The sequence below is a fragment of the Acomys minous genome, assembly GCF_964271855.1.
Source record: "Acomys minous genome assembly, chromosome: 5".
Taxonomy (NCBI): domain Eukaryota; kingdom Metazoa; phylum Chordata; class Mammalia; order Rodentia; family Muridae; genus Acomys; species Acomys minous.
This window is the reverse complement of record NC_140494.1, coordinates 67,649,608-67,673,821: the sequence shown is the minus strand read 5'-3', so window position 1 is coordinate 67,673,821 and position 24,214 is coordinate 67,649,608. Positions and strand designations below refer to the sequence as shown.

Below are 24,214 nucleotides of genomic sequence, written 5' to 3'. Positions count from 1 at the left end.
GAATATACATGCCAATGAAGGAAGCTCAGAGAGTGCTGTGAAAGGCTAAGACAAGGTAGAATCCAGGAGCTATCACTTGAGAAGCTAAGAAAAACCTCTCCTAATTACTGATGATGGCCTTAAAGGATTTTCAAACCAGGTTAATTCTGTTGCAGTGCAGACGTAATTAGAGACTTACTACAATTGCAGGGCGTTCGCCTTACTTTCCTAAATGTAAACGATGTTCGCATTCCCCTCTTGCTCAAAGTCAAGTCTCTGATGTCACTGGTGATTATTCCACCTTTGAACTGCTCAGATGCTTGGACGGTGTCAAATTTTCTGGGTGTGATTCTGAAGACAATAAATACAATAACTAACTTGACATTACAGTGAGCACAATATTTAAGAAAGACAACAAATGATGGAATTGACATATCTTTTCAAATTTATGACACTCTACAAATTATAATGTACTTAGGAAAGAATGTACATATAGCAGGTTGGGATTTTGTTTTATTTTTTTTTCCAAAACAAACATAAAAAGGTTTTAAATCAAGCTTACTTCCTGTGCCTGCATACTTATTTCAACCTCTCCCTTTTACCAATGATCTTAATACCATTTCAATAGTTGGTATACTGTTTTTTGTTTTGTTTTGTTTTTTTCTCTATCACCCTCTTTTCCATCTCTGGCTATCTACCACCTTTTCCCTCATCTCTTTGTGAAGCACACAAATGCATGCACGTGCACATACACACACACACACATCAGTCACTTTGGAGGTAATGAATGTCAATAGCAACCTTCAAAACTAACGTTGATATTTATTTTTCTTTCTCTTAAAAGTATTACAAAGAATTTACAATCCTTTTATAAGCTTTAAACATTAGCATGATTTATAATCCAAACTTTCAGAAATAAGTACTCCTAACATCTATATAGTTTCTTTCTTTTTAAAAAATATTTTATTATGTTTCTTTTTCAACATATACATTAATATTATTATACATGAGTAAAATAAACTACATACACCAGGAAGAACATGAGACAACCAGGAATTATATAAATGTTACATTCATAGTGATTTGGCTGTTTGTATTTGGCAAACTTGAAGTAAACATCTTTCCTATCTTTTTGGGTCTAAATTTCTGAATGGAGATTAGTATCTATCCTATCTCATCTCTATTAACTTAAAACATCTCTCTTGATCTAAAAACATCTTAACTCCTAACCTAAGTTTTATCCCTTCTCAAGACTTTGATGGGTTTGAAGACCAGATAGTCTTTCAATTACCATCTATATATTTTCAACAAAGAAAGTGATCAAAATTGTTAACGCCAGCACACTTTTCAGCTACTCAGCTCCTGCAGTTACGTAATCATCACCTACCAGTGTAACATGTGTACTCGTTAGAAGGTCCTTGACATCATGGCCTGCTCTTTTTTTCTCTTGCTCTGTTTGTCTATCTCTGTCTCTCTCATTGCTCTCCACCATCACCACCAAATGAATTTCTAGTGTGAGATCACTTGCATGGTGCAATCTTTGCCAAGGTGCTGTGCTACAAGACCCAAAGGAAAACGGTATCTGAGGAGAAGCTATATCATTTCCAAGAATAAATTGAAATCTTTTCACAATATATATGCAAAGTAACTCAGTTACTGTGAGTGCTATTATTCTAAAAAAGCTAAGAATGAGTAACAACACAATGAGCCTGAATGAAAAAAGAAAGTAATGTTTATTCTCAAAATTCCAAAAATACTTGAAAAATTGGTTAGATTGCATTTAAAGTGAAAATATTTTAATGGTCATAAAAAAATCAAAACCAGCCATCTATTTTTTTATGACTCAAACTCTTAAACCTAATTCTCAAGGTTGCTCCAACTGCTACAATAGAACACTAGCTACAGCTTCTCTTCACACTCCCAGTGTACGCCTCCTGTGGATTCCACCATCCTCCTACGCCTGGCCTTCACTTCTTTGCTGTATCATACCCCCTAAATCTGGCAAAAACTGAAGCACTTGGTGATGGAAAAGAAGGATGCAAAATGTCAGTATCCATTATGCTGAGTGGAATGAATCCAGTCAGGTCTAATCCTCAGCTCTTTGTATGAACAAAAAGAAAACATCTGTAAATCTTCATTCATGCCATCCGAAGAATGGCTTCTAATAATAATTCACAGGGATTCTGTAGCCAACAAGAATTGTCTGTACTTAGACACTCATGTCTCAGCCAGTCTCAGTTACTCGCATGTAGTGGGATTAGAAATATATGTAACCCGTTTGTCCTGCAATTTGAGTTCTTTACATCCTGATTGTATTGCCCTTCCTCATCCCTTCCCGATCCCCTCTTCCTCCATCCCCTAGTTCTCAGAATGAGGAGCCCTCCTCACCTAACAAGTCTCATCTGTACTATGGGTATCCTCTTCCTCTGTGGCCTGGCAAGGCCACCCTGTCAGGGGGAAGTGATCAAAGTTGGAAGACTAGAGTCCATGTCAGAAGGAGTCCCTACTCCCCATATATGGGACCCACAATGAGACTGGGCTGTCTATCTACTACATCTAAGCAGAGGGTATAGGTTCACATCATATATGGTCCTTGGTTGGTGTATCAGTCTCTGTGTTTTAGTGTACTTATCCTGTACCACACTTATGAGTGAGTATATACCATGCATGTCTTTCTGGGCCTGGGTTACCTCACTCAGGATGATCTTTTCTAGTTCCATCCATTTGCCTTATTTGTAATAGCTGAGTAGTATTTCATTGTCTAAATGTACCACAGTTTCTTTGTCCATTCTTCAGTTGAGGAACATCCAGGTTGTTTCCAACCTTATTAAAAATAAGGCTGCTATGAACATAGTTGAGCAAATGTTCTTGTTGTATGATATAGCATCTTTTGGGTATATTCCCAGGAGTGGTATGGCTGGGTCTTGAGGTAGAAATATTCTCAATTTCCTGAATAAATGCTAGATTGATTTCCAAAATGGTTGTACAAGTTTGCACTCCCACCAGCAATCAAAGAGTATCCCTCTTTCTCCACATCCTTACCAGAATGTGCTGTCATTTGAGTTTTTGATCTTAGCCATTTGGATAGGTATAAGATGGAATTTTAGAGTTGTTCTGAGTTGCATTTCCCTAATAACTAGGGATGTTAAGCATTTCTTTAAATATTTCTCAGCCATTTGGTATTCCTCTGTTGATAATTCTCTGTTTAGTTCTGTACCCCATTTTTCAATTGGGTTATTTGGTTTGGTGGTGTTTAATTTCTTGAATTCTCTCTATATTTTGGATATTAGCCCTTTGTCAGATGTAGGGCTGGTGAAAAATGTTTTCTCAGTTTGTAGGGTGTCATTTTATTCTGTTGACAGTGCCATTTGCCTTACAGAAGGTTTTCAGTTTCATAAGGTCCTATTTATTAATTGTTGATCTTAGAGCCTGGACTGATGGGGTGGTGGACATTAAATTTCTTGAATGCTAATGAACAAAAAATAATGGCTGATGAGAATTATTAGATTATAGAAAACTCTGCTGAATTAGATCAACCTGTCTATTTCAAGGATACCTTGACCTCAGAATGGAGAACAGGAATTGTGTTATGCTGGGGTATAGGTTTTGTGTATATTCATATAAGAAAATAGAAATTATTGCATCAAAACTGATAAAAATCATATACGACAGGAGAATACCCCCTGAAGATCTTGCATATACACACCAGAAGAGAGAAATCAAGAAGACCAAGTAGAAGGGAAAGTTGATAGCAGCTGGAATTCAAGGCTCTCTAGCTACAAGGTACTTGACAGCTATTTCTGGAAAGGGTCCACCTATATATTTTAACAACTAAATTTCCTCCCCCAAAATATCCTTCCTTCTATAGGTAGTTTATTGTATATGTGTGGAATAATATAAATGTATATGTAAAAAATAAAAAGGAATTAAAAAATAAATAAATAAATAAATAAATAAATAAAAAGAAATAAATGATGAACAGGGCTTTGCTTGTTCGTGTCTTAATTGGTACAACTGGCCCAAAACTTAGGTTTTATTGTTTCTTTGCTTGATTTTTTTGTTTGCAGGTTTTGAGTTACAATGATATGGTATTGAGAGGAAGATTTCTTGAGTTCTGGATCAGACTGATTTATACAATAGAGTCAGGGTAGGAACCCTTGCTGATAAGATAACCTGCTTTTTTCAGCCCCCTCCTACAGAAAAAGGATAGTCAGTTTAAGTTTTCCTGGGCAGGAACTCCCTGCTGGTAAGCTGCTTACCAAGACAGTCTAGGATTCAAAATGATAAAAATTTCCTCAAAGTTACTATATAAGTTTCCTTTCACTTAATAATAGAGGATACATCATTACTGATCTAAAAGATGGATACACATCAATCTTAGGTTTATGTGAGGAGAAATGATGTCACTTTGCTTTAAAAAGGGCAGGAAATCTCCTTGAAAGTGCGGTTCCCACGGGAAAACTGGAGCCAAAGGGCAATCTGGCTTAAGAGGTATGTTCTGTGGGTCAATGTAAGGATCCAAAGTTGAGCAGGAAGACAAGATTGCAAGCTTCGTGCCTCTCACACTGAAAAGCTTTCGAATTCTGACTGAGTTGAGGTGTCACACTGCTCTGGAAGCCCGATTACCCCTTTAAACGTGATACATTATCATGGCAGAAAGGTGGTGGTCACACCTGATGCAAACAGACACAGGGAACTATACAGGTGGTCAAGTACAAGCTGGCCTAGTTGGCTCCCAGAAACTCAATACAATTCATATATTTAAAAGGTGGAACCATCCATCCCATATGGGGAAATGAGGTGGAACAAAAATAGCTATAATAAAATTAAAAACTCAGTTATAACATGCCTAGGGTATGCTTAAACTCTAAAATTAAAAAGGATGCTATATAAAGTTTATTAAAAAAACATGTCTTTTCAATTGTTCATGGCAACCACTTTGTCTCTTTAAATGTGATCTATGCAACCTTACTTTGACTTCAACATACTAACTGTATGTACAATGATAATGGTAACACACATCCCCTTTGAGAAAGGTCAAAATAAAACAGACCCAGGTAAAAAGAAAAAAAGAGATTACTAAATTTTAACAGCCTAAACATATATGACTTCAAGCTGCAGAACAAGCAGGTAATGTACGTTGGCGATTCTGGTACAGGGGAATAGCTCTGAGACGGGCTGAGACATAGATGTCTATGCACAGCCAAAATTTCTTGTTGGCTTCAGAATCCCCATAAGTTATTGTTACATGCAATCCTTCACATTTACAGATGTCTTTTTTTCTACTCATACTAAGAGCAGAGAACCATCTTTAATTGATCTGTACATCCCGCACATCTCATACATTTATAAATTTAGGACTGTATAATGCTTCTGACAATTATGTTTTCAGGACAAAAGAACCAGAAACTGACACTGGCTCAGACCTGACAGGATTCATCTGCCATGAAGCTGAGATGCTGGCACATCTGTTCCAGCATCTTGCATTTTCCAGCCTCAACTGCTTTGTTTGCTGAGCCTGCTTCCAGGTCAACTTTGAAGAAAGCTGCTGATCTCAATTGGTCCAGTATTTCATACTACTCCCAACAAGACTTCTATTAAGCCCGGAATTACTCAATATTTAGAGACAAGACCAAAAACATTATTGCTAGCTTGGGTAGCCTTTTCCCCCCAAATTTATTTGGGGCCCCCAAAAGACACCTTATGCCCCAAAAGCAGCAGGAAGCACCCTTGAGAAAACAACGTCCAATTTTCACTGAGGTTGGGTTGCTAGATTTGGCTTGTTTTCTTGAGTAATAGAGCTTGTTGTTTTAAGGGGATTGGGTACAAGCTACTAATGGTCTTATTCAGAAAGAAAATGAAGTTAGCCTCAGGGAATTTCTTTTTTCTTTTTTCTTTTTCTTTCTGTTTTCTATTTTTCTTCTTAGGTAAGGAGAAAGGGGTTGAAAGGAAGAAAGGGGAATATAGAAATATCTTAAAGGAATAATAAAACAAAATGTGGATTATTATATCTACTCTTCAACTTAGAAATATTGTTATATTTAAATAAAGTTATTTTAATATGTTGGCATAAAATTGAGTATTTTGATACAAATTCATGGTTACTTTGTTACAAACACACAGACATATACTCATATATTCCTTTGGTATGAGGTACTATACCCATACAACCCATGCATAATACAAGGTGTACTTCCAGTATTTTTAATGCAGCTATTACAACCGGTTAGGATAATTAAATAATGCAAGTTAATTATTAGTTGATCAACTCATGGTCATCTCAGATACTAGTCTGGCATATATTTCTCAAAGAAATATACATCCTAGGTTTAACAGATTATATAAAAATAAATAAATAGGTGATCTTCAAAAACCTCAGAGACCGGGCATAGTGGTACACACCTGTAATCCCATCGCTTGGGAGGCAGAGGCAGGTTGACTGCTGTGAGTGTGGCGTCAGCCTGGTCTACAAAATGAGTACAGGACAGCCAAAGCTACACAGAGAAACCCTATCACAAAAATAAAGAAAGAAAAAGAAAAAGAAACAAGCCCCCAAACCTCAGAGACCTACAGAAAAATGCACTTAAAAGATTTTTATTATATTACATATCAGCTCCTTGAAGTATCCCCCAGCCTACCTCAAAGAAGATAATGAGCATCCAAGAATCTCCATATGATGATGTCTTCAAATAATGGCATACAAGCCACCTAGTAAAGAAATGTTCTCATTTCTACCACAGACAGAATTCTGCACAAAACTGGCAAGCACGGATGCAGGCTGAGTTGACTGCCAGTCTCTGCCAAGACAAGGCAAGCAAGTCCTTAATAGTTTCTGCTTCAGAAATATGTCTATCAGATATAATGGGCCAGAAGGCTGAAGATGATGTTCCAAAATTATAGAGTTTTTGGATGGCTGTCCAGGCAGTAAACTATGTATTTTTTTTCTTGAAGCTGCTAGCCTGCACTCCCTGCTTACTTAGGTAATTGATTTTATTCTTTCTCAAGTTTCTGATGGGGTTGAAGACCAGACAGTTATTGTTTTACAATTATGCTTCATTCCTTAGGAGTTAAGAAGATGTTTTTAGATCTGAATAGATGGTTTTAGGTTGATAGATATAAGATATGAGAGATACTGATTTATCTTCAGAATTTTAGACTCACAAGAAAGGAAAGGTGATTTTTTTTTCAAGATTGCCTGTTGGCATAATGTTCTTGTGTAGTATGTACAGTTTACCCTTGTTCATTCAAATGCTGGTTTCTCTACCTCACTATCTTGATCAACCCAGACACTGCATTGTGATGCTTTTTCTAATTATCTCCAGTTTCAAGTTTGTGTAAACCTGTCACGTTTTGTTCTCATGTTGCCAATAAAACAAACTAGCCAATGCTGAACAGTAACAGAATAGGGTGGGACATCCCGACCCAGGGAGGGGAGGAGAAAGAAAAGGAGGGGGAGGATGGAGTCACAAGAAGACAGGGAAACATCAGGAGAAATGAACTAGGCCTAGGAGATGATTTAAATGTAAGTATAAAGCAGGAATTCAGAATGGGAGGAAACTATATAAACATGGAGGTTTAGGATGGAGTAATTATTGCACAGCACTGTGCTATAGGCTGATTAAATAGATCCTGGTCTCTCTGTGTGGTTGTTTGGGTCTAAAGCTGGTTAAGGAGTAACTTCTGATTTCACTAACATAATAATTCAATATTAAATATTAATAATCATGCAACAATTGTCAAATATAAATAAGCAAAACATTAAGAATGTAACTTTTATGTATGGTTTTCCTGATTGTGGTTCTTCTTGTTGTTGTATACATGTATAATAACATAGATGTTTATGTAAAAGGGTGCCTTTTATTAGACTAAAAGGGGGAATTGGGGAGGAATATCTCATGTGGATGTAGCAGTTGTCAACAAAGAGGTGTTTGAACAATCAGCTGGGCAGAAGGGCAGCAAGTAGAAGGTGTGACTTTCTGATAGGGAGAAAGGAATTTTGGGAAGACGAGGAAAAAAGCTTTGTTCACCAGGAGACACAGAAGAGAAGTGTGCTCGTGAATGCTGAGGAGATAGCTGAGCATGTGCTGGATGAATAGACTGATGGAGTAGAAGCTGCTCTGGAATCATCAGATTGGCATATTATTGGTGTTTAGGTGGGTTTTAAAGGTACTAGGCTTAAAGTAGTTCAGATTCTGCCTAGCATAGTGCTTACAGCTTAAAATTAAATCATAGTCTCTCTGTGTCTGTCATTGGGGAACTAGCTGGTTAAAGAAAACTACTACTTTAATAATTTACTGTATTAATTAATATAAAAAGAATAATTCTTCACTCAACAATTCCCCCCTGGGCTCCGCACCTCATCTCAAAACTGTGCTTACCCCTAACTCGGGTAGACACCCCTTGCTCAACCACATGCTGTACCTGCCAGATGAGCAGGAAGACTGCCAGTGGCGCTTCTCACCTATCTCTGTTCACCTAGACCCAATCCTCCGGGTCACCTCTAGTAGTGAAGCAGACCATCTCCCCTTGGCCTGCTACAAGCATTCTCCCCAAACACACCAGTCTAGCAGGCCAGAAAAAGAGGCAAATCAGCCAACACATTCTCTAAAAAATCCAGAGAGGAAACAGAAACCAAGGAACAAAACATCAACTCTACAAAAACAAACCTAGACCTATAACCACCCCAAATCAAGATGTCTAGGTACCAATATAAGAACATAGTCAGCAGTGAAGGCAATATGTCTTCCCCACAGCCCAGCTATTCTACCACAGCAGGTCATGAATATACCAACACAGTTGAAGCACAAGAAAAAGACCACAATTACATGAATATGATAGAGGTCCTTAAAGAGAAAAGGAATAAATATTTCAAAGAAAGACAGGAAAACAAACAACTGGAGAAAATGAATAAATCCCTTAAAGAAAGGCAAAAGAAAAATAAACAGTTTAAGGAAACAAATAATATTTTTCAAGACCTGAAAATGGAAATAAAAACAATAAAGAAATTACAACCTGAGAGACTTCAGGAAATCAAGAATTTAGGAATGCAAACAGAAACCTCAGAGGCAAGCCTCACCAACAGAGTATAAGAGATAAAAGAGAGAATCTCAGACACTGAAGATATGATAGAAGAAATAGATACATCAGTCAAATAAAATGTTAAAGCACAAAACATCCAGGAAATCTATGACACCATGGAAAGACCAAATCTAAGAACAGGAATAAAGAAAGAAAAAGAAAACCAGTTTTAAGGCCCAGAAAAATATTTCCAACACAATACTATAAGAAAAGTTTTCTAACTAAAAGAAGATACCCAAAGAAGTACAGGACACATACAGAGCACCAAATAGATGGAACCTGAAAAGAAGGTCACCATGCCATATAATAATCAAAACACTAAATATACAGAACAAACCTGCAAAGGAAAAAGTCCATGTAACATAAGAAACAGATCTATTAGAATTAACTTGACTCCTCAATGAAGAGTGAAATCCAGAGAGGCTTGAACAAATGTGTTGCAGACTTTAAGAGACCATAGATGTCAGCCCAGATTACTATACCCAGCAAAAACGTTCACTCACCATAAGTGAAGAAAATAAGATAGATATTCCATGATGAAGCCAATTTAAACAATATCTATCTATAAAGCCAGTCTTATAAGTGCTAAGGAAAAATATATAGCAAAAAGTTTAACTACAGCCATGAAAATGGAGCAAATAATCTCATACCAGCTAAACCAAAGGAAAGGAAACACACACACACACACACACTCATCACTATCACCAAGAACAACTAAACAACAATAACAGGAATTAACAATCACTCGTCATATATTTCTCTCACTAGCAATGATCTTAATTGCCCAATAAAAAGACAAATAACAAAATGGATGTAAAAACAGAATCCTTCCTTCTGCATAGAGGAAATACACCTCAGCATCAAGATACTAATTACCATATAAATAAATTGAAAAAAAAAAACCCACACGATCATCTCATTGGATCCCCCTCAAAAAAACTTCAACAAAATCCAACACCTCTTATAAGTGTCCTGGAAACATTAGGGAGACAAGGGATATACCTAAACATAATAAAGTCAACTTATAGAAAACCTATAACTAACGTCAAATTATGTGGAGAGAAACTCAAAGAGATTCCACTAAAGTCAGGAACAAGACAAGGTGGTCTGTCTATTCTTTCCATATCTATTCAGTACAATACTTAGAGTTTTATCTAGGGCAAAAGACAAGTGAAGGAGATCAAATGAATACAAATTGGAAAGGAAAAGGTCAAAGTATATTAATTTTACATAAGGACCAAAAAATTCTCCCAGGGAACTCCTATAATTGATAAACATCTTCAACTATATGGCTGACACAAGACTAACTAAAAAAAAAAAAAATTCAGTAGCCCCCTATATACAAACCACAAGTGGACTGAAAAAGAAACCAGGGAAACAACACACTTCACAATAGCCCACAAACAATATAACATATGTTGGAGTAATGCTAGCCAAGCAAATGAAAGACTTGTACACTAAATACTTCAACAGTCTTTTAAGAAAAAAATTAAAGATGATACAAGAGTATGGAAAGACCTCCCAGGCTCATAGATCAGTAGGATTAACATAGTAAAAATGCCCGTTCTACAGATTCAATGCAATTTCCATTAAAATTCCAACACAATTCTTTATAGAAATTGGAAAGACAATACTCAATTTTATATGGAACAACAAAAATCCCAGGATAGCTAAAACCAATCCTGAACAATAAAAGAACTGGTAGAGGTATCAGCATTCCTGATTTCAAGTTGTACTAGAGAGCTAAAGCAATAAAACCTATATGGTATTGGCATAAAAACAATTATGTTGATCAATGGAATTAAATTGAATTTCCAGATATAACTTACACACCTATGGCAACTGAATTTTTATAAAGAAGCCAAAACTTGACACTGGAAAAAAGAAAGCATTTTCAACAAATGATGCCTTTTGACTGGATATCTTCCTGTACAAGAATGAAAGGACATACATATGTATCACCTTGGCCAAAACTCAAAACCAAGAAGAACAAAGACCTCAAAATAAAACCAGACACATTGTACTGCACAAAAGAGGAAATGAGGAACAGCCTTCAATGCACTGGCACAGGAGACAACTTTCTTAACAGAACACCATTAGTATAGGCAGTAAGATCAACAATTGATGAATTGGCCCTCATGAAACTAAAAAGCTTCTGTAAGGCTAAGGACACTGTCATTTGGACAAAGCAGTAGTCTACAGAATGGGAAAAGATATTTACCACCTCCACATCAGAGAGAGGTCTAATATCCAAAATACGTAAAGAACTCAATAAATTAGATATCAAAACTCCAAATAATCCAATTAGAAAATGGATAAAGATTTAAACAGAGAATTCTTCAACAGAGGGATCTCAAATGACTGAAAAACAAAGAAATGTTCAATATCCTTAACCATTAGAAGATGCAAATCAAAATGACTTCTGACATTCTATATTATACCTGGCAGTATGGCTAAGATCAATAACACATGTAACAGCTCATGCTGGTGAGGATGTCGAGCAAGTTCCATTGCTAGAGAACATTCAAAGTTTTACAGCTATTATGGAAATCGATATTGTGATTCCTTAAAAAATTGAGAATCTACCTCAAGACGAGCTATATCACATTTGGGCATATACCCAAAGAACACTTCATCCTACCATGAGGACTCTTGCTCAATTATGTTCAGTGTGGCATAATTCATAATAGTCAGAAAACTGGGAACAACCTGGATGCCCCTCTATCAAAGAATAGATTTTTTTAAAAATGTGGCACATTTATACAATGGAGTATTACTCCCTCTCTTTGGAGTTCTCAGAAGCCCAAGGAAGCAGAAGTGGGTGAGAAAAGATTTTAGGACTAAGCGGGGACTGAGAAAGCCAGGAAAACACGGCTCATCGAATCAACTAAGCAGGGTTCATGTGGGCTTACAGACACTGAAATGGCAAGCACAGGGCCTACATGGGTCCACACCAGGTCCTCTGCATATGTAATGGGTGTGAGCATGGTAGTTTTAATGGGACTTCTAACAGTAGGAGCAGGTGTATCTGTGATGCTTTTGCCTACTCTTGAGACTCTTTTCCTATTATAGGGTTGCCTTGTACAAACTCAAGGCACTTTTGCCTTGTCTTATTGTATCTTCTTTTCTCCTATTTGGCTGCAGTCTCTTGAATGTCTGCTCTATTCTAAATAAGAAACAGAAGGGGAGTGGATCTGGAAGACAGTGGAGGTGGGAGGGAGCAGGGAGGAGTAGAGGGAGGGAAAACTGTGGCCATAATGTACCATATGAACGAAGAATCTATTTTCAATAAACAAATAAAAAGATAAATAAATAACTTAAGACAGGTTACCAATACAAAAACATGACAATTTTCTTGGATATTTTAAATGTGTCAGCTAAAATTTATAAGCAGAACAGAATACATAGAAAATTCAGCAACATTTTAAATATGTTACACCCACACATATATATATTTCTCTGCCACAAATAAATTCTACCTGTATTATGTTTTATCCTCAAAAAATGTAAGATGCATGACCACCAAATAGAACTGTGATGCTACAAACTATTCTCAAAGGCTTAAGTAAAAGTAATGATGATAACATGTGAGAAAAAGTAAAAGATGCAATAAAGTGTTCACAAGTGAGACCTACACATGAAAAGTGAAGCAAGTCTGCCCTATTATGTTTACAATTTTTCTTTAAATTTGAAATCTTTTCAAAATAAAAAGACAGTGCATAGAAAACAAACAAATGAAATAAAACTCTATATATCCTAGGAGGTTTGTTCCCAAATGATTTGATGGGCAGGTACAGGAAATGGCTTCAGCAGCTCAGACAGTCAGATGAAGGAGAAGGAGAAGTTTCACCAAGCAGAAAGTGTCCCACTAGTCACCAAGGTCGTATACATACATACCCATGAGTCCAAAGGTACCTAGATTCTCCTGTCATCACCAGCAAACTCCGACGAGGTAACATAACTTGTACTGTGACACCGTCTGGATGCTTAAAATCCATAACAATCTTAGAGCAAAGAAAGACCAAGAGTGGAAAGGTTATTAACAAGAATGGTTACTGAGTCTGGTTTCACACACTACAAGGATTAAGGATAATTCATTTATGCGGACTTTATTTCTACATTAACAGATAAGAAAGCTACAACTTCCTCTAATGCAATACGATAAAGACAGGTGAACAACTGGGGTAGTATACTTATGTATTGAGATCCAGACTGGGCAAATGTGAAGGGAAGTTCAGAATTCCATATTTCTAGGACTCATACTCAGGAAACTATAAGGCTGGTGGTTGTGAGGTTTAGAGCATGGGAAACATTAAGGCAGTGTGACACAGGATTCCGTAGTGGGAACACTACTACTAGTCTGGTTCTTCAGTTTAGAAGCTATGTTTAACAGTCAGTCAGCCTCCTCACACCCTAGTTTTCTTTATCTTCACAGGATTGCTGTATGAATTAAATAATGAGTCACGGATATAAACCAGGGTGTTTGGCATGTAGCAAATACAGAAAAGCAGCATATCTTATTATCAATAGAATGTTAACAAGCAATAATCTAAGGGGAAAATAATTATTAGATTCAGAGTCTCATTTAATCTACGTGGTACTCTGAAAGCCATATAACACACTAGAATTAGATACTAACAGATGAGCAAAGAAAACAGAATAACTTTCACTGAGTTACACTCAGATATTCTAAATGGTCTTGTAAAAATACAATACCTAAGAAGATATTCTGACTTAGGAAGCTATCAAATACCAGGGATTTCAGATTATAGACAGCAGTAGCTAATGAGTGGGAATTTAAAGAACATAGTACAGAACTGAAAAAAAATTTTTGAGTGAATATATCAACCTATATCAAAAATAAAATGTGATCAGAAAATATAACTATGATAAGGAGAATTTAGTATGTATCTGTGTTGAATATGAATATAGCACAATAGCTAGAAAAGAGGAAATATTTATAAATGTCACTAAATATCACTGTTATTCTGGATAATAATACGGACCTATCTAGATAATATACATAAAAACTATTTAAAAATAATGAAGAATTGGACAAGTCCACACTTCTTTCCCTTTGTTTCAATCTAAGTAAAGTGAGGTGACTGTATTTAACTTTCTACATTCTTTCTCAAATGTCCACATATAGTTTCATTTAGTCATATTTTAAAATTACTCTAGTTATAAACACTATATATATCTGGTTATTACAGATGAAGTGCACCTATTTATGACTGACTTGAAATGTATATACTGATGGAGAGAGAGAACAATATTTGACTAAAGCAAATATATTAGAATGTTAATTGTGGATCTAGTGAGCAAGTTTAGGTGTGTTTACAATTCTTTCAACTCCATTGTATGACAGTGCTTATAATAGATTGTTGAGAGAAAGGAGGGAAACCCACCACTTTAAACTAATGTATGTAGTTTTTAATCTTCTGAAGTTAAGCTAAGGTACAAACGATAGAACAAAACAGTGAACAAAATTTTTATTTTATTAGAGATGATCATCTGTTGATTAAATGAAATCCCATGCTGTGATAGGAAAACAGTCTACAAGATGAAATTCCAATTCACTCATCAAGAAATACTTATCAGTCATTGTGCCACGTGTCAAAGATTGCAAAGGGCAGGATCTCTCTTACCTAAAGGTTACAATTTATGGCCAACCCTCAGTATTTTACAAATGCACCATACATTTAGTTTATGAAATTAAAACACCATCTCCAGCATCAAAGGAAGGCAAGGGTTTTCTAAACCAGAAACTCCAATTTAACCAAATAATTAGAATCACAAGAAGCATAACTGTGGGACTCCTCAACTTGAAAACATCTGTCATGACATACACAACCCATATTTCAAGGAAGAAAACTGATCCAACAAATAACATAACTGACAAAATAGTTATGAGTTTTGTATAAATATAGAAAGTTTGCCATCATCTCAAATATTCTGAGTCAGAATAAGTGACATTGTTTGTTCTGGATAAAGATAACCTAGAAGGAGACAAAATGAGCCACAAGGACCACTACAACTTAAATAACAAACTCTAGCTATAAAACAAGGATGCTCACATGTTCAAGTATCCTTATGCTAAGTATCCAGGTACTAAGCTTAAACACTTTCCCAGAAAACAGAAAAAAAAAAAAAAAACCAAACAGATCTTCCAAAACAGAAAAACACTACAGCAAATGATGACATCAATGAATGAATCTAATTATAAATTAGACATGAATAAAACATTACTTATAGGGAAAGAACTGATCCCCAAGTTTCAAGAATTATTTTCTGAATTCACATGTATACTCCTCTATTATACATGCTGTGTGTGACCTGCACTCACACCTCTATACACACAGATTAACAAACTTTAAAATTTGTTAACAGAAACAACTACTTGGTTGCTTGTGTAAAGTGTAGAGAGATTAGATACACAAAAAGAGAAGAAGTAAAAATAAAGAGTATAGAGGAAGGGTGAAGAGACAGGGCCTAACAACTGTATAAAAATGATGGATAAAACTAGCCCACAGTCTCAGTAAACACAACAGCCCAAACATAGAATAAACAAACCCATCATTATTGAGGGAATAAATCCATCAAAACATACTGTAAAAAACAAAAGATGAAAGGAAAAAGTCTTGAAAAATGCCAAAGTTACCTTCAAAGGTTAAAAAAAAAAGAAAAGTATTAGCACATTAGTTTTCCAATCTGAGGGTCACTATTCCTTTGGGGGTCAAACAACCCCTTAAGACTATAATAATTAATAATAGTAGCATAATTACCTTTATGAAGTAGCAAAGAAAATAATCTTATGTTTGGGGGTTCCTACAACATGAGGAACTGTAATAAAGAGTTACAGCATTAGGAAGGTTGAGAACCACTGCATTAGCATTTTGAGAAAAATAAGCTAAAATGCGTTTAGAACATTAGATATTCTGGCCTAACACCAGACTGTAGAAAATTTAGGCTAGAAACATTTCCCTTTGTCTCACAGTCCTGGGGGAAACAGTGCCTAAGAAAAAGTAAGTGGTGATGGCTTCATGTGTTCAGTTGAGTGTGGGAGACATTTATGAGCTGATTTGTATTAAACTCCTTTACTTAAAGTTGGTTCAAAAGGAAGCATGGGATGCAATAAGCAGTGATTCAGAAGAAAGGAATAGGGCCCTGGACATAGCTCAGTAGTATAGCTTAGCATGAGTGAGGTCCTGAGTTCAAATCCCAGCACTACAAAGAAGTAGAATCCTTAAAATACATATCAAGAATGTTTGCAGATTCTAAAGTGATCATGACCTAGAATGCAAAACCAGAGGGAACAGGGATCTACTTTTATTATGTATAGGATAACGGAAGTGGTGGCAAGTGACTGACAATGATCATGATTTAGGTAAGTTGAACCTGAGAATAATAAAAATGAGATTGTTTGGCTTCTATGCCTATTAAAACAGCTTATACATGCAAATACTGAAGGCTGTATTTGAGGCTAGAAAGGAAGTCAATATCCAGTTGTCTTAAGTTGTATCAAGAAAATATCTTAGTGTATTTTGTCAGTTTGTGCTCTAGCACAGAATGTAATGAAACATTGTAAAACAGTGGATGTAACCCCCTAGTGGACATTCAGTAAATGGAGACTTCACTATCCATGTATCTGATTATTCCAGCCCATTGGACTACAAAGGTCATATAATGAGGAATATTTACTGATGGGTCTAGGGATGTATCTCTTTGATAAAGAACTATGTCATGTGAGAATTATTGACCTCAATGCCCAGCACTGGGGGAAAAAAGAGGAAATATTTGCTGATGAACCAATTTTATAAAATTAGTAATGATCCAAAGATTTTTCTTATATTTTTGGTTGTGAGCCTAGCCTTTAATGACTGAGCCATCTCTCCAGGCCTCAAAGATTTCTCTATGTTCAATACCAGTTACTATCCCTGCCTACTTTGATAGTCTTTTACTGAATGCTGATGTCAAAAATAAAGTAGCTAAGGTATTGCAAATATAAACAAATTAAAATCAAATTCAATCATAGAATACTATAAGACTTTATAAAGTTGACAAAAGGGATTATTTAAGAATTATTTAAGAATCTAAGAATTATTTAAATCATTGGTAACATACTTGAAATTTGAAAATCTAGCAATCAGGGCATAATTATCACTTCTCAATGTGGTAGGAATATCAGAGAGCTAAGACAGACTTCTGGAAAGCTCACATCTGTAATCTAAACAATAAGATGTTGAGGCAGGTAGATTACCACTAATTCAAAGCCAGTCTGGGTTAGTGAGTTCTATGACAACTTGCACTACAGTATAAAACATTGCCCCAACAAACAACAAACCAAAAAACTGCTAAAAACTTCAATTTGTATGTACAGGAAGCTCTTTTGAGAATAAAGCTGTAAATGTCAAGGCAAAGGATTTTTTTTACTATGTTGTCATATTTTATCAGAAAATTAATATCAAGAAAAAGTCTATATTGTATTGATTTAAAAGTAATAGTTATGATACAAACTATTGTTAAAGGGGAAGCTATTTAATCATCTCTATAATTTTTATTTTTCAAGTAATGCTTTGGTCAAATTTTAATTTATAATAGCTTGGTACATGCTTTGCACATTAAATGCTCATGGGCATCTTCACCTGACTGCGTCCCTATGGCATTTGCTGAACTGATTATCTGCCCAACATTCCTAGCTCATTATCACAAGGGAGTTCATGGTAAGGGCATGATTCAAAATACACTTGACCAGAAAAGAGAGGCTTCAGTTTCTAACAGAACAAACCAAAGGTGAAGGAAGGCTTGAATGAAACTATACAAGAAGTCTACAATTTTCACATGTCCTGATGAATCCTACCTCTTGCTTGTATCTCACTAAGCTAGACCTTAGGCAAAAGAGCATGAACTAGCCTTCAAAACACATCTTGCTATTTGAGATACCAATTTAGTTTACTGTCTAATTGTTTTCATTCTTACTTGCAGCTAAAAGTATCCTCACATGAATACATATCAAGAAATGTATGTATATATGTGTGAAGCACGTTAAGAGGCTCAAAAGCATTTAAGATGACCACACTTTAACTGTAGAAGCAATACAAATATCTCTGAAAAAAGATTATTTTTTGTTCTCTATAAGATGTATACTACTGTTTCCAGTTTTGTTTAGCTTTGGGTTGGGTTTGGTTTGGTAACATAGTCTCACTTTATATACCAGCTCTACCTAAATTCATGGCAATCTTCCTGTTTTAGCCTCTTGAGTGCTTAATGTATGAGCTAGCACATCTAACAACATTTTTTTCTGACCGACACCACAGTTTTTAGAAATATTGTAAGACTTTTAAGTAAAATAGAGTTATAATAGTAATTGAGTTATTTAATAAGACCTAGATTAATATGACAAAGAACCTTACAGAACACCTTGAGTTAAAACACTTAAAAATTAAAAGTGATCTTAAAAATTTCCCAAGAAAGGAGAAAATATAATATAAATATATCCTCTTGGATCTTAGGTGGGAGGAAAAAAGATAAAACAATGGCATAAACAAACAAACAAAGACAAAAAAATGCTACAAAAGAAAAAACTCTCAATCGAGAGACAGGAAGCTGATATAGAGACAGTACACTAGTCAATAGGCAACTAAACAGTATACAATATATAGGCTGTTTTAGGTATGTTAAGGACCCTGTACACTCTTGTATAGGCAACTATACACCATTCATTAAGACCTGAAACATTGTCATGTTAACTTAGAGAAGTATACACAATAATCCGAAATTGCACAATTTATTCACAGTGAAAAAGGTTACTGTGCAAGTCAGAATCTTATACCAATTAAATGGTGACAGTTCTGCCAATAAACAAGCATCTGTTCTTCAGTGGCTAAAAAAGGAAGCTGTCATAGCAAACCTTTGCTGTATTTTTGTGATAATCTTGATGCTGTAGCTAAAGAATCAATAATATTTGCTTGAAACGATAAAACCATCTTGTTAATTTCATATGTGGATTCTTAGTATAGAATTATAAAAATTTTCTTGAAACAACTGAAGATGCCAAGGATGAGAGAAAACTTGCTTCTAGGTATTGGGGACAAGGGCATTTGTTTCCACCAAAATAAAGGCTTAAAGCAAGGACTTGATGTGGACAAGCCCTCTTGGGTCTTTACCTATATGGATAGCTCTAAGTTTGAAAACCATTTTCACAAGATTAACTCAGTTTCTTCCCACCATAACCCTTTGGTCAGAAAAGAAATATTTTTAATCCCATGTTACAATAGAGGAAATAAAATCTCAGCTTCTGACCTTATTTTGACTAGCATGATAATCTGAAATGAGTCTAGGACTGGTGGGATTTTGTGGACCACACTTGGGGCATGCTAGGGGACTGTTGGAATTCTGTGGCCTGGTCTGTAACAAATGCAGGATTGGTGAGATTCAGTGCTAATATTGGGGCAAACTGAGGAATTGATGGGATTTTGTGGCCTGATCTTGTGCTTTTATCTGTAGGGCAGAACCTGGCCACCTGCATCTCCAGCGGCTGGAAATGGCTGTGAAGACCATTAGAATAGTGTGTGGTGTGAGGCGTGGCCACTTAAATGGCTCAAGGAGCTGAGCCTGGCTGTCAGAGTAGTCTGGGGATGGGGCTTGGTCACTAGGACCTTGAGGATGCTACATTCACCATTTTAAATCATGGCTCTGCATATTTATCAGCTCAAGCAATGTGTAACTAATAAAGAGAGCATTGAATGAACACGGGCCTCTTCTTCAGCTGGAGGGCCAGAAAAGATCCTCTGCTAAAGTTTCTGAAAGGTCTGACTGAGGTTACCTAAATAAAAAGGTCCACCATGTGGCTAGGTCTGAGGGCACATACTTTTACTCCTATCATTCAGCAAGCAGAGGCAAATGGATGTTTCTGACTTTCAGGCCTGCTTTTTCTACAATGGGAGCTCAAGGCTGTCTAAACAACAGCAAAAATAAACAAACTAACAAAGGGATAAATGAACTGAGGAAGGAAGGAGCATTATCCTACGTCCTTTTGTCCACTACTATCTTTTGCCATTAGGAAGCAATGTCACAAAGGTGGTCAAAAGTTGGCCAAACTGCACTAGAGAAAATCTTGATTTCACCTAACTGCTAATGTGAAATGTATAAATAAATGTATAGATTTTTTCCGGGCAGCTGATGAGATATAAGGTAAAGCTTCAGATATCTAAAAAGAAAGCTGTGAAAATTTCCCACTCTGGAAAGAATTAAAGTGTTAACAATGTCCTCTCCACCTAAACATCTGAATTTATTTTTATTAGAATGTAGATAGTCCCGCAAAGGGGGAGGGGCAATTACATGGTAAAAAAATGCTAAGAGCCAATTTATAAAATACTTCAGCACTGCACTTACCGCTGATCCCAAACTGAGAGAAATAATCTCATCCTCAAATGCAGAATGTGTGTCAATATGCGCAGGAATTCCTGAGATAGAAAACATGACAACATCACTTCATTGTCCATTGTAGAGTTAGACTGTGCACACATGTAGCCTCACATAAGTACAGCGAAAAGATTGTTTGCTCTTAAGAAAGTTCAATAATTTAGTTAAAGGGAAACAGAATAAAAACAACTCAGCAAATTAACTAAATCTGAAACAGAATATCTCAACTTCGAGATAAAATAAAACTGAGGCTTCACTATAAAATCAAGGCTCAGGAGTCACTGCTTAAATAGGACATTTTCCATTCATAGCACACGAGCACAATGTGGAAGACAGATACTAGTCCTTTTCCCCCTTTAAACACTGGGATTCTCGGGCAGGCAGCAGCAATGGACAGGGGCTGCAACAGGCTGCAATGGGCTGCGACCGGCTGAGGGTAACTGACAGTGGAGTCCTGCACTTTGGCTCAAGGGCAGGCAGCAAAGAGATGGTAGCAACAGTGGCTACCAGCAGGATGGCTCAATACAGCAAAGCAGGTGAGAGAACCAGCGAGGCACTTTCCAAATCACAGGCTTGTGGGCTCCTCAGTCTAAACAAATAATGAAGATAAAAAGAAAGCCCTACCCACTCCCTCGCCAACCTGGCTGGTCTTCCCACAGGGTTGGGAATCACAAACTCTGAGCACACTGCACTCTTAAGAGAACTGGGGCAGAGTGGCCCTGTAGCAGAACAAAGGATTAACAAAGCAGAAGCCACACAGCATCTGGCATCCAAATCACAGCTCTACTGTATGGTTGATTCCTCAGAGGAGCACAAGTAGCCAGAGGAACCCTACAAAACCACGGATCCTAGGTGGCAGAGCTTAGACAAATATAGATCCAGGAAGACAGAGTCTGTCAAGCCAGTAGAGGAAGCAGTTGCCTCCCAAAGGTACTCATCCATGTGACTACCAGCTTAGAAAGCCCAAGCCTTCTCAGCAGATGTGTAAAGGAAAGAATAAGAGGTCAAATAACAAAATCCAAGACATTATGGCTCCAACAGAAAATCCAGAAACCAACAGATATACTAATGTAGTGGAATCACAGGAAAATGACTTCAAAACCATGCTTATACAGTTATTTGAAAACTATAAGGAGGAAATGAATAGATCCTTCTAAGAATTCCAGAAAAATACAAACAAACAAATAGACGCTATCCAGGAGAAATAAGATACCACAAGCAAACAGGTGAAGAAGTTAAATAAAACAGTTCAAGACATGAAAACAGAATTAGACAACATAAAAGATCACAAATCGAGAAAAACTGCTAAATGGAGTGATTAAAGAAAGAAGCAGGAATCCAACAGACAAGTATAATCAGCAGAATCCAACACACGGAGGAAAGAATTTCAGGTCCTGAACATACAACAGAAGATATTGATACATCTCTCAAAGAAAATATTAAATCAGAAAAATTGGTGCCCCAAACATCCAAGAAATCCAAAAAAATCATTAGATCTTACTTCAAAAGTCTAAAATGCCACAAAAATTGAAAACCTAAAGGAGATGGACAAGTTCCTTGATAAATTCCACTTTCCAAAGTTGAATCAAGATCAGGCAAACAAATTAAACAGTCCTATATCCCCTAAGGATATGGAAGCAGTCATCAAAAGTCTCCCAACCAAAAAGAGCCCTGGGCCAAATGGATTCACCACAGAATTCTACCAGACCTTCAAAGAACTAATACCAATGCTCCTCAAACTATTCCACAAAATAGAAACAGAAAGAACACAAACAAACTCATTCTATGAAGCTACAGTCACCTTAATACCTAAGGCACATAAAGACCAAACAAAGAAGGAGAATTTTAGACCAACTCCCTTATGAATATAGATGCAAAAATACTCAATAAAATTCTGGCAAACTGAATCCAAGATTATATAAAAAATCTCATCCATCTTGACCAAGTAGGCTTCATTCCAGGCATGCAGGGGTAGTCCAATATAAGGAAATTCATCAATGTAATCAACCATATAAACAAACTGAAGGGAAAAAAAAAGCACATGATCATCTCCTTAGATGGGAAAAAAGCATTCAATAAAATCCAACACCCTTTCATGTTAAAAGTCTTAGAGATCGGGGATACAAGGCTCATACCTAAACATAGTAAAGTCAATATACAGCAAGCCTATAGCCAACATCAAGCTAAATGTGGAGAAACTTAAGTCAATCCCACTGAAATCAGAGACATGACAAGGCTTCCCACTCTCTCCATTTGTCTTCGATATAGTACCAGAAGTCCTAGCTAGAACAATAAGACAGCTAAAGGAGATCAAGGGGATACATACAGCAAAGGAAGAAGTTAAAGTTTCACTATTTGCAGATAATATGATAATATACATCAGCAACCCTCAAAATCTACCAAAGAACTCCTACATTTGATAAACAACTTCAGCAAAGTGGCAGGATACAAAATTAACACGAAAAAGTCAGTAGCCCTCCTGTATACAGATGACAAATGGACAGAGAAAGAAATTAGGGAAACCTCTCTCTTCACAATAGCCTCAAACAATATAAAATATCTGGGTATAAGTCTAACCAAGCAAGTGAAAGACATATATGAAAGAAATTACAAGTCTCTGCAGAAGGAAATTGAAGAGCATATCAGAAAATGGAAAGACCTCCCATGCTCATGGATTTGGAGAATCAACATAGTAAAAATGACAATTCTACCTAAAGCAATCTACAGATTCAAGGCAATCCCTATCAAAATACCAATGCAAGATTTTACAGAACTGGAAAGATCAATTCTCAATTTCATATGGAAAAACAAAAAAACCCAGGATTGCTAAAGCAAACTTATACAATAAAAGAGCTGACGGAGGAATCTCCATCCCAGATCTCAAGCTGTACTATAGAGCAACAGTAATAAAAACGGCATGGTACTGGCATAGAAATAAGCCAGCTGACCAATAGAATCAAACTGAAGACCCAGGTATACATCCACACACATATGGTCATTTGATTTTTGACAAAGAAGCCAAAACCATACAATGGAAAAAAGACAGCATCTTCAACAAATGGTGCTGGTCCAACTGGATGTCTGCTTTTAGAAAAAATGATAATAGATCCATATATATCACCCTGTATGGATTAAAGACCTCAACATAAAACCACTCACACTAAGCTTCAGCAAGGCAGACGACACTATCAACAGAAAAAAGTGACAGCCCACAGACTGGGAAAAGATCTTTCCCAACCTTACATCTGACAAAGGGCTAATATCTAAAATATATAAAGAACCCTCAAAAATTAAATACACGAAACCAAATAATCCAATTAAAAAATGGAGTACAGAGCTAAACAGAGAATTCTCAATAGAGGAATATCAAACGGCTGAGAAACACTTAAAGAAATGCTCAACATCCCTAGTTACCAGAGAAATGCAAATCAAAACAACCTTGAGATTCCATCTCACACCTATGGCAAAAATCAGTAAGTCGAATGACATTACATGCTGGCAAGGATGTGGCAAAAGGGGAATGCTCCTCCACTGCTGGTGCAAGTACAAACTTGTTCAACCATTCTGGAAAGGAATATGGTGCTTTCTCAGAAAATTGGGAATAACTCTATCCCCAAGACCCAGCTATACCACTCCTAGGCATATACCCAAAAGATGCCCCACCATACAACAAAGACATTTGCTCAACTATGTTCATAACAACCTTGTTCATAATAGCCAGAACGTGGAGACA

General features: G+C 36.4%; 1 protein-coding gene across 3 annotated transcripts in view; it reads right to left on the bottom strand.

Annotated features, from left to right (window-relative positions):
* The window catches only part of ALKBH8 (alkB homolog 8, tRNA methyltransferase), a 61,560-nt gene that overhangs the window by 17,539 nt on the left and 19,807 nt on the right, over positions 1-24,214 (bottom strand). For all 3 annotated transcript variants that reach the window (XM_084781650.1, XM_084781648.1, XM_084781649.1), the window contains 3 exons: positions 20,452-20,522; positions 12,955-13,061; positions 179-330 (listed from right to left, as the gene is read on the bottom strand). In XM_084781650.1, the coding sequence (XP_084637776.1) occupies positions 179-330; positions 12,955-13,061; positions 20,452-20,522 (330 nt within the window). The remainder of the gene's footprint in view (positions 1-178; positions 331-12,954; positions 13,062-20,451; positions 20,523-24,214) is intronic.